This window comes from Brienomyrus brachyistius, chromosome 10, assembly GCF_023856365.1.
Source record: "Brienomyrus brachyistius isolate T26 chromosome 10, BBRACH_0.4, whole genome shotgun sequence".
NCBI lineage: Eukaryota > Metazoa > Chordata > Actinopteri > Osteoglossiformes > Mormyridae > Brienomyrus > Brienomyrus brachyistius.
This window is the reverse complement of record NC_064542.1, coordinates 20,094,480-20,105,934: the sequence shown is the minus strand read 5'-3', so window position 1 is coordinate 20,105,934 and position 11,455 is coordinate 20,094,480. Positions and strand designations below refer to the sequence as shown.

Sequence of the window (11,455 nt, the reverse complement as noted above, 5' to 3'; positions counted from 1 at the left end):
CCATGTAAATATTTCATTTCCATTATTATGATGAAACTGAGGAATTCGGAAAAAGCAATTATAACTTAATAATATACCTGTACGTGCTATATGCTATATATTTTATCGACAAAATTGTCAAAATTATTTTAAAGTATGCTGGCAGTGACATTAGATATGATGGTGGTGAGAAGCTACACTTGTAACAGTTATTATGAACATGCATGTAGTGAATTTTTAAGATTTAAGATGAGATTTGGCTCCATCTGGTGTCAAAGTCGGGTTGTGTCTGAACAAGAAATGTCTCGTATTTTTTGCAGCCAAGCTCTAAAAACCTGAATTGCGTGTATCTGAGATGCAATTTAAACCACAAATAAGTCAAAAAATGTTTCCAGAAGAGTGAGAGAAACGGACCGTGTGGTCACTATGAGCTGCGTGAATGTGGTATTCACAGCTTTAATGCTCCAGTATTTGGGTCACAGAATGTAGTGAAACTGGGTCACTCACACTGACAACACAGACAATACAGCTGACATGCATCCTGTGGTCAGAGAGAGCTGGAAAAGCAGGGAATAAGAAAAGCACAGAATTACTGTTTAACACATGAAAGCGTTTGCGTGGGTTTCCTCTGGGTATTCCACACTATCCAAAGACATGCAGTTAGATATACTTGGAACTCCAAATTGCCCATTCTGTGATTGTGAGTGTGTGTCTGTGCCCAGTGATAGACTGGCATCCCATGCAGGGTATCTCCTGCCTTGTGCTCACTGGGATGTGGTTAAGGGTCATCACAACCCTGTTAAGGAAGACGGATGGATGAATATCTAATTAAATGAGTTCAATTTTTAACTAAGATTCTTCACTTTGACAGATTGGCACAGCGGCAAACATCAGACAGGTCCAGCAGTGACCTTCTCATCCCCTCCGTCAAGAAAATCCTGATCAGCGTAAATGAGGAATCCAGTGAAGAGGCTGTCAGTCCAGTACGGGTCAAAGAAAAGTCCGTTCTGCTCCGAGTAGAAGATCTGCAACCAGACCTGGTCCCCACGTTTCAGCCGGAGCACCGTGGAGCCGGAGGCCACGTCATGGTTTCCCGTGTTGGCGTCGAACGTCTTGATCTTATACTGCCCGTTGTGCACCAGCCCGATGGCTAGGTGCTTGTTGGCCAGCGTGATGTCATAGCTGAAGAAGTAGACGCCAGGAACGGCGCAGACGAACTTGCCAGTGCTGGCGTTGTAGTGACTGCCCTCGTTCATCAGGATGCGGTTGAATCGGATGGGCAGACGCTCCTTGGGGTAGCTCTTGGTCACGGCCACGGAGAAAGCAGAGCGTGCTGCATTGGTCCCACAGCTGCAGCCCCCCGGGACCCCTGCTTGCCCGTCATCTCCCGCCTCGCCTTTTCCTCCACGGACCCCTGCGAGACCTGGGGCCCCACGTAACCCCTTTGGGCCCCTGAGTCCCGCCTTGCCTGTCATGCCTTGACGGCCTTTGATACCAGGCTTCCCGGGATTTCCAGGTCTGCCCTGTTCACCTTTTGGGGGGGGGGGGGGGGGGGGGGGGGGGGTGCATACATCAGTTATCCCCTGTTTTTAACTACACATTAGTAAACCACTTCCATACAGGCAGTTCCCAGGTTACAGTCCAGATCTTTCCCTAAACCTCTCTTTAAGTCAAATTTGCAGATAAGTTGGAAAAATAATACATAATAATAGTAATAAATTATTATACAGTAATAATAAAAGTAGCTACAAAAGGTACTGTACTGTACTGTACTTTGAGCCGATGGACCACTTAAGTTGTGCAATGTTTTTACGAGCTGGCAGAGTACTGCCTGCATTAATTATCATGAACCATTGTACATATTTAGCCAGAATTATTTATATAATAGGCTTTATGGTGGTCCATTCGTAAGCAGGAGTTGTCCGTAAGCTGGACGTTCTTACCTGGGGAAGTCCCTGTATTTCTGTCAACAGCCCCACTCACACAGTTAGGACAGTAATTATCATGTCAGGTTTACATTTACCATACAGCACATGCTTCACTCATTCACATTTGAAGTGCTGAACGTGCCTCTGTCTCCCTTCTCGCCCTTCTCCCCATCCTGTCCATCCGGCCCGTCCTTTCCGGGAAAGCCCATCCTGCCGATGGAGCCGGCGGGCCCCGGGGCTCCGGGTAGGCCGGGTGGGCCCTTGGGGCCGGGGAGGCTGCACGACAGCTGGGAGGAATGGATGGTGAAGTTCCGGCCCTTTTTAAAGGGAGGAAGTGCCATCTGTTGGCAGGTGAGTGACAGCATGGAGACCAGAAGCACCAGCGGGAGCATGATCCCACCTGGTTAGGCAAAGCAGGGGAGGCAAACGTGAAAAGCAATGCGACTGGGGTACCAGGGAAAGTAGGCGGCAGGGAAAACCGGACAAACGGTAGGTTATAGATAACGGAAAAAAACTAATGCGAACGACACTGGATACAGCATCACTGTATAAGATGATCGTACGTCCGAAAACAATGGTTGATTATCCGATCGCTAATCCCTATGCGCAAATAAAGACAAATATTGAGTCTAAAATAAATAGGCCTAATTCCTGATATTATACTGCTTAAGTAAACATATCCTGCTGAAAAACGTATGAAACCATTTTACAGGATGATTTCGTTAAGTTTTTAACAAGAAGGGACTGCGCGTTTTAAATAAGAGCAATATGCCTATTATGATGTTGCAATAATATGTAACATGTAGCATTTATTTACATGTTTTACAACTAATTTTAAACTCACAGAAAATGGACGTACGATCGGATCTGCAAGAAGACATGTATAAATCACAGAGCTATTAATTAGAAGTATTTGCTATATTACTTTCACGATGAAGTGGGACTAATAAGTACGCTTAAGCCTCATAAGAGCCCTGCCTATTTCTGGCTAAACAAACAGATGACTTTAATTTAAAGAAAGTATCTTACCACCAACTTCACCACTCGCAATCTGCAGTTTTATCCGTCTTGTGAAAAGGGGAGCCGAACTTTTGTTAGACTGCGTGATAAACTTTTCACAACACACGCCGACAGCTTAAAGCACGTCCCCACAGAGAACACGAGGACATTAAGGCAGCTTTATTTTCACCATCCGTTCCCGATGCAACGACCCTCTATCTGCGCCAAGAAATATTTCATCTGTGACGCAAACTTGCAATGAATCAAACATCACAACATCGGAAATACATGAACGAGAAGGGAAAAAGCGCCACTCAATGAATTACCGTATGCATTTATTTGTGAAAATCTTACACAAAAAATATACAGGCGTATTTATCTACTTGATATGAAACCTTTTTAAAACATTTTAATATTGCCCTATATGAGTAAAGACACGTGTTTGTCAGGTGCACGCGCCGTTGGGAGTTTTAACATCACGGGGCGCCGTTAAGGTCGGGAAACTGCATCTAACGAAGCTAACGCGCGCGATGTAACCAGATACGAACCGCGTCCCTCTGCTTAGGGACATCCAAAGACAGAGACAGGCCAAGTGGCAGAAAACGGGAGACCCTTCGTTGAACAGACAGCACGTGCTAGAAACATCATGTCCCTCATTCGTTTCATTTTGCTTTTTCCTTCATCTCTCCTCCGTTATGTTCTCAGTTTTAGCATTACGGCTCAGAAGTGTAGTAGGACCTTAAGATTTTCTACCAGCTAAACCGCTGGTTGGGTCACACCCCACCTTCTCCCCATTCTTCCTTCTCAGACTCCAGTTCCACACCCCAAATGGGCCCCAGTTAATGCTCTCTACTCTCTTGAGCATCAATACTGTTACAGTCTTGGTCGGAACCTCTTTATTGTAGCAGATTAATCCCCCCCCCCCCCCCCAATAAAATTTGTGACATACTCTTAAAGGTATGTCTGATTGCAAACTAAGTGCCGTTCTGCTCTCGGCAAACATATCCACCAGACAGCTGCTGGAATCCCATCTGGCCTCCAAACCCTTTCTGCATTAATACATCTGCGGGGAAATCTCACAAGGATTAGGAAACATGGAATGCCATCAGGCATCTCCAACAGCAGGACTGTACCAGAAGGAGGAGAAGAGCGTTAACACAAAGACAAGGTTCCATTCTGTTATATTCGATATTTACATACAAGATCAGGACTGAGCTCAAAATGAATGAGTAAAAAAAAATAAAAAATAAGACACTTATGCCATGCAGTTTAACGTGGTTTGTGACAGCGAAAAGTATATGGATTTATTTACTAATACTTTTATTATGGACAACTGCGGCAAAGACAATTAGGTCACGTTTTCTCAATGCACACCCCAAGATTCCTGGATGAAAAGCACGGAATCCTTGCACCACCCACCGGGGTCCAAAGAGACCCCTATCGCAGATCACTGGCCCAGGAAGGAGGCCATGGGGTCATCGGGCCGGCTGCGCTTCATGCGGAAGGCTTCCATCTCCTCCTCAGTGGGCTCCTTCACTTCCTGCAGGCTGTTGTAGGGGCGTCGGCGCTCGTCCACCTGCATCAGCTTGTCCACCTGCTTCAGACGTTGCTCCTCTGCAGTGAGGGCCTGGGGGAAGTAGGGATCATAAAAAGGTCAGAGACTGGGGCTACAGGCAAATGAGCTACAGGGCAGGCCGAGGAAGGAGAGAAGCTCGCTGGGGACAGTGGCTGCAGGGCAGGCCGAGGAAGGAGAGGAGCTCGCTGGGGACAGGGGCTGCAGGGCATGCCGAGGAAGGAGAGGAGCTCCCTGGGGACAGTGGCTGCAGGGCATGCCGAGGAAGGAGAGGAGCTCCCTGGGGACAGTGGCTGCAGGGCAGGCCGAAGAAGAGGAGGAGCTCGCTGGGGACAGGGGCTGCAGGGCAGGCCGAGGAAGGAGAGGAGCTCGCTGGGGACAGGGGCTGCAGGGCAGGCCGAGGAAGGAGAGGAGTTCGCTGGGGACAGGGGCTGCAGGGCAGGCCCAGGAAGGAGAGGAGCTCGCTGGGGACAGGGGCTGCAGGGCAGGCCGAGGAAGGAGAGGAGTTCGCTGGGGACAGGGGCTGCAGGGCAGGCCCAGGAAGGAGAGGAGCTCGCTGGGGACAGGGGCTGCAGGGCAGGCCAAGGAAGGAATGGAACTTGGATGGCCATTAGCTATCATCAGCCAAGGGTGAAGCAAGCTTCCTGTTCTCCATAGGTCTCCATTATGGCAAACAGAATATCCAGGGATGTGAATTTAGGTCCAAATTTTAAAACCCTTTGCACTCCCAGGAAATAAAGGTAAAAACATATACCTTTGCTTGTCACTGGGGCTGTACCCTTGTAACTGTACATTCTAAGGTACAGGAATGGACTCTGAGGAACATCCCAAAGGTACAAACGACATTAATGTACCATCAATGACACAAATGTTCTTCAGAGTTCATTTCCTTACCTTAAAAAGGTACAATTACCTACAGCTAAGGGTATAATTGGCAGACCCTTGAAAGACCAGCACCATTGACAAGTAAAGGTACAAGTTTTTACCTTTTTTCTGAGTGTATGGTTACTGGAATATTATCTCAGACATCCTACTGACAATATGCATATCAAGGACTAAAAAGGTGGTAAATAGTCCTTGTTTTTCAAGCCCAAGAACTGAGATAAATCTACATGAATGACAGGTAAACCCTGTTGGTGCACGGCAGCCTGGTTCCCTGGTTTTCAAAGACACCTGACCTGACGACCTCCCATTACCTTAATCAGCTTCTTCTTCTTCTTGGCCTCATCCTCCTCATCGCTGCTGTCCGAGTCCCGTTTCCTGTTCTTCTTCCTCTTTTTCGCTTTCATCTTTTCCTGATGCATCTGTGGGGGACAAAACGGCAGGTACACGTCTCAACAGGGAAATGAGTTCACTGGATCCAGTGGAAAGATGAGTACACTGAAAGTAATTAAAAAAATTAACTGGGGAAAAAAAGATGAAGAATAGTTTAAACAAACAAAAAAAATAAATTGGGTTCCTGTCTGTGATAAAGGTTCAATAAAAGGGACTTACCTCCAACAAAGTCTTAGGTTGTTCATCTTCAACCTCCTTTTCCAGGTCCTCCTCAAACGGCGTGCAGTTGGAGTTCTGGAGGAAGAGAAGTTCAGTCAACCTATCAGGACACATTCATCTGCATGGATATTCGAGATGGAAAGTCTCTGTCACCCACCATCAGGGCTCATTACAATAAACTATGAAGACGAACTCAAGCTATCGACATGCAGACTCTCACCAGAACACATCGTCTTTCGCTGAACGTTTTTCTGCTCTAAGTTCCGAAAAAATGCTGACGGTGCCTAAGAGCATGGCCACATGGTCCTGAGTACGGTCTCTACCTACCACTGTTTTAATTCCAGCATCTCCAGTGCAGTAGCTCTGCTTCACCAGTGAGTAGCAGCACTTGTAGCCCCAGCAGCCATCTTTCCAGTATGACCCCCAGATGCACTGAAGTTCAACAGGAAACACCGGCACAATCTGTTACTTTCACCTGTCCAACAGCTCATTCGGATGCTAAAACCGCAGTTTGTCTGTAGATAACACACAGTTTTGGTTAAAACTAAAGAAAATCACACGACGTCCTTCTATGTCATCAGCATGTAACCTGCATCTGATCTGAATAAATACACAAACCTATTAGTGCAGTAAGAGGCAGCGACTCCGGACTCCCTGCATCTACGTTTATACAAACTGAGGAAATGCAGCAGTAGCTCTGCTGTCACTGTACAAGTTCTCATGCCTCCCCCCCCCGGTGGCCCTGAGGCACTCACGGTGTGGTTGTTGAGGAGGACGTCCTCCTCATATTTGGACCGTGCCACGGCCTTCTCCAGACCCTTAAGCACGGCTCCGTGGCGAGAATATTCCAGGTACTCTTCCGTTTGGGCCAGGAGGAGCTCTTGCGGGGGAGCATCCAGATGTTCTTGACCTCCGTACTGTTACCAGATAAAAAAGAAAACTTAAATACCCAGAAGACACTGGAATGTATAATAAGCTTAACAGAGAGAACAGGGAATACCTTTTCAAGGATGCTCTCCTTCTGCTGCTCCTTGAAATCCTCCTTCTTCACCTTGAAGGACTGGTGCAGCAGCTCCAGTTTAGTGGGATCGGCCTGCAGATGGACGTCTGAGCCCCTCTCGTAGGCCTCCCAGGCAAACACTGGCAAGCAGAACGGAAGCTTAACCATCCCCCTGCCCCACTTCATCCCCTCGAACGCACCCACCGCCAAAGCTGCTCGCTCATCCTATGTGCGACTCGGCACGTAGCACAACAAAGTTAGACTCCGCCCCCATTCTGCCGTGTAATCACAGCTTAACACCCCCAAACTTAGCGTCAGGAAGTGAGACTTGAGTGCTTGTATCCCGACTGTCTCCGGCAGACGACACAGACACATCCCTTATCATCCCGCTAATTCACGGGCCCCCCAGCCCCTTTGCCAAGCTTATATCACAAGGGAGCCATGACTCACGCTGCGTCTGGGCCATGGTGACGGTGTCGCCAGTGTACCGCACGAAGTTGTCCCCAGCATAGCCGACCCTACCGCGCGAAAGAGAGACAGCAGGAAGGATCAAAAAGAGCTCGAAAGGTGCTACAGAGCCAGGAATATGGGAAGAAAAAGTAGAGAGAGAACGTACTCTTCGGGGTTCTTGCCAGTGTTGGAATACGGGTTCTCCCGCATGGCACGAGTCTTTGGATCATAGTAGGCCGAGTTGGGATCCAGATTTCTCAGGTACTGCAAGGGTAAAGGGCAGAAAGTTAGAACAAACGGTTATGTTCCGCAAAGTTCTGGAAAACTCCACAGGCACAGAATCAATAATCTGATACATCAATGCGCTTCTCTGACTGTACGTGTGAGACGCTCCTCTCACCTTGGCCGTGTCCTCTCTGATGCGCAGATTCCTCACAGTGATGCGTCGTTTGGAGTCGAAGTTCTGCCCGGGCATGTCTATGTCGTCTGCGTACTTGTCCTCATCCTCGTCCTCGCTGTTGTGCTCTCGTTCCTTTGGGGGGGGGGGGGGGGGGGGGTGAGATGGTTAGCATGGATTGATTTAACCGATCACAAATTATCTTAGAATCGACATACAGAAAGTCGTCACACAGCGAATCCTCCTCAGCAGTAGAAATTAACACTTCACACGATGCAGTGACACACAATATTATGGAAATAACAAATGTTACAACTACTGGAGTCTTAAAATTCCTAAAAAAAAAAACTTTAAAATGACATCTTAACTACATTTGTCTGAGCCTTCAGCAAGTTAAGCCATGCAGTGCAGATTTTGGACGGCGGCAGCAGCAGCCCCAGCTATGGAGAAAAGGCCCCCGTCTTCCCCACATCTGCCCAATAATCCAGCAACCTCACTTTACTCATTCAACCCAGGGCCAGGCGCAAACAAATGCTATTTATTTAAGCACTCTTACCTGTGAACCATGCTCATCCTCATCCCACTGCTTCCTGGATGAGACCTACAGATAAACAGAAAAGGATGAACCTGACAAAATGAAACCAAGACCTGGCAGCAGATGACAAAACTTTTGTCATCAACATCTGTAGAAAGATCAACTGTACACAATTATAGTCAACTGGCATTTTTTTTCAGAAGAAAAATGAACTACCTATTTACATTCCTGTATTTCCAGCTATCAAAATGCAATCTGCCTATCATATATTTCCCAGGGCTTCTCTGATCGAAGAGCAGAACGTGTAAATGGGACCCTGACACTCACCGCCTGATCCATCAGCTTCCCGGAAGCCAGTTCCTCCTGCAGTTTCTGCGCCTTCAGAGTGCGCTTCGCCTGTGAGAGCACATGGGGGCGTTTAGTTTGTGTGCAAATGACTGTACTCACGTACGGGCTTACAACAAAAGCTGGTTGCACTAGAATAATAATAATAGTTGCAATAATCAACACCCACCAAGTCCACCTTGGCGTACTCCTCTACAATGCGCATGTGCTCCTCAGGGTCGTAGCCATTCCAGCGGTCCCGCTTCCCATCATAGTCCAACAACAGATTGACCTGTTTGTGCTCGTCCGCGGCGATTCCCATGCCTGTAAATTTTGCCCCGACCTTTCTAGGTCGCTTGGGGTGAAGAACAAGGAAGGAAATATGCATTTCAGACCCACCTCTTTGCCACTTACTCCATGCAACATGACACAAACCAACTTCAGACGGCCTTAATAATCCAGAAGCATTTCAAAGCAAGTTGTTCAGAGTCATCTTGCTGCTTTGCCGTCCCTAAGAAGCAGAAACTGTTTATGCTAATATGAAAGCCTATGTCTCCTCACCTCAACACAATCTTTCTTTTTGTGGGTCAGGGAGCCACAGTTTTCGCAAGCCCCCTTCCGGTACTTTGTGGTAACAGGCTTCTGTTCCAGGAAGACAAACACGACTTTCAGAAGTCATGTGGGCACTCAGCTTGCACCGCTGTCTCCCCCTCAGCAGGAGGAGACAGAAGGAAGGGAGCGCGATTTAAGAAGTCTCACCTCGACCACGCCCTTTTTATACCACTCGCCAATCCCAGTGAACTGCTTCTGTCTGTCATCCTGGGGTCTCTGATGCTTCAAGGTTGGTCTCTTTGAGGGGTCGATGTACCAGGGTACGGATGAGATGTACTGAGGGATGTGGGGGTTGATGTCTCTGAAGATGGGAAGAGGAGAAGTTAAGGACTGGGGCAGCAGATATGGAAGCTAATAATAATGTGGGCTCAGGCAGTAGCTGTCTGCCTCAACTACCAGCTGAGAGAGTACAGTAGAACAAATCAAGGTAAAACACCAGTCAAAATCCAATGAAAAACAAAAACATCTCCTAAAAGCAGCCTGTGGAAAACAGGTTAGAAGATTATTTATACATAATTTTATTTAATAAAGACAACCCTGGTAGTGCTCTCGCTTCATTGCAGAGTCCTCTATGGGCATCTAAGGCCACTTGCAGCCACAGAGCCACAGTCAGAGGATTCTGGGAATTAGCATCCAGCCCAAATCCTCCCCTTAGACAGACTTACTTTCCCTCTTCATCCACCTCAGCTGGAGCATTTCCTAGTTTCCTTTGCTCTTCAAGTTCCTTCTTCTTCCTCCAATCCTCCCTGGTCATCTTCTTGGGTTCCTCCAGCCCTACTAACCCCTCCGAACCCTGAGTTGTTCCACCACTTTCCTGCATGACTCCCAAAAGTCTCTGAAATAACAAGAGGTTTATTGTAACGGACTAAATACCTTATAATAAATAGCACCTTAACCATAAGATACTCCTACAGCGCCAGTAGAGCATTATGCAGATAATGCAACTATATATTTCCACCACGTAATAATCTAACAAAAAATATTTCTGATAAGATACAACTGTAACAAGACATCTAAAACTTTAAGAGGGGCTCATCTATTTTCGCAGCGTTCGACTAGCATATTACCACCAGGTAACTGCTATACAGACAAACCATCCACATGAATGTGCCGTAGCAATCACGCTTACTGAAGAGAGTCCAAATAAACATAATAATGTTTCATTCAATGTCACGTACCTTGTCGCAAAACTTAAGAAAAACAATATTTTATATATAAAGCTGGTATTAAGTTCTTCTTTTCCGTCGTATTTACGATCACATCATAGCGTCGCCATTTTCTAATAGAACCACGTGACCGACGTCATGCCGACGTCAGAATGTTATTATGGTTTTGGCGCATGCGTCCTGAAACGCAGTCAAAGTGCAGGTCCCAGGGGTGTGAGATAACAGTGCTGAATACGGCAACACTATGCCACCATTATATTGTATATATGATATTGTAAAGATGTGATATGTGTGTGTAGGACAGCCTAATTTCAGTGACCAACTGAAGTAAAACTAATTATGAATCGACCATGTCGGAAATTCTAATTGCAGTGATGTAGTTTATACAGGGGGGTTAACACACTGACAGTGGTCTCGAGAGTCACTTTTGGGTCACGACCCACCACCACTGGTCTATACCACACTAGTAGGGAATGTATACGTTCGATTGTAATTTATTTAGTCTAGACCAATTTTCTATTTATAATACAATTGTATTATAAACAACAAACATATGGTATACAAGTTTTTTCTTTCAGAATGGCTGATACCAGCGTGACCATGCACTCAGTCATTGATGGCTCTCTAGTCTGGTAAACGGTATGAACTGATTTTTTGCAACTGTGAATGAATTTCTTTTGATGAATCTTTTTAATTTGTTTCACTAGATGGCGGTATAACATTTACTATGTGTACTTTTCCGTGCAGCCCTCGTCCTGTGTTCCTCTCTGAAGGGTTGCACACATGTATTTGTCATGTAGTTGCTTACATTCTACATCTGAATGAAGGCTACAGTCATGAGTGTCGCCGCCATTAAATCTGAGGGGGACATGTCCCCCTCACATTTCATAATTATTCGTTTGGACCCCCCCCCCCCTACATTTAACATAAAATATTACTTTTATTCCAGTGTCCCCCGCCACACACACATTTGATCCACGTGGGTGTTTCCACAAGAG

General features: G+C 46.6%; 2 protein-coding genes across 2 annotated transcripts; both read right to left on the bottom strand.

The window, feature by feature from the left end:
- Nucleotides 1-411: 411 nt before the first annotated feature.
- On the bottom strand, nucleotides 412-3,075 carry c1qtnf2 (C1q and TNF related 2). Its single transcript, XM_049028925.1, has 3 exons — nucleotides 2,937-3,075; nucleotides 2,050-2,307; nucleotides 412-1,510 (listed from the first exon to the last, which is right to left on the bottom strand). Exons 2-3 carry the CDS (start codon nucleotides 2,297-2,299, stop codon nucleotides 870-872), a joined length of 891 nt encoding a protein of 296 aa, XP_048884882.1. The 5' UTR covers nucleotides 2,300-2,307; nucleotides 2,937-3,075; the 3' UTR covers nucleotides 412-869.
- A 145-nt stretch (nucleotides 3,076-3,220) lies between these two features.
- Nucleotides 3,221-10,608, bottom strand: slu7 (SLU7 homolog, splicing factor). Its single transcript, XM_049028924.1, has 16 exons — nucleotides 10,470-10,608; nucleotides 9,957-10,126; nucleotides 9,439-9,592; nucleotides 9,241-9,321; nucleotides 8,870-9,034; nucleotides 8,683-8,751; nucleotides 8,377-8,421; nucleotides 7,824-7,955; nucleotides 7,590-7,687; nucleotides 7,424-7,491; nucleotides 6,974-7,113; nucleotides 6,729-6,890; nucleotides 6,301-6,405; nucleotides 5,974-6,048; nucleotides 5,676-5,783; nucleotides 3,221-4,533 (listed from the first exon to the last, which is right to left on the bottom strand). The coding sequence occupies exons 2-16, from the start codon at nucleotides 10,109-10,111 to the stop codon at nucleotides 4,354-4,356; spliced, it is 1,737 nt and encodes a 578-aa protein (XP_048884881.1). The 5' UTR covers nucleotides 10,112-10,126; nucleotides 10,470-10,608; the 3' UTR covers nucleotides 3,221-4,353.
- Between the last annotated feature and the right edge of the window lie 847 nt (nucleotides 10,609-11,455).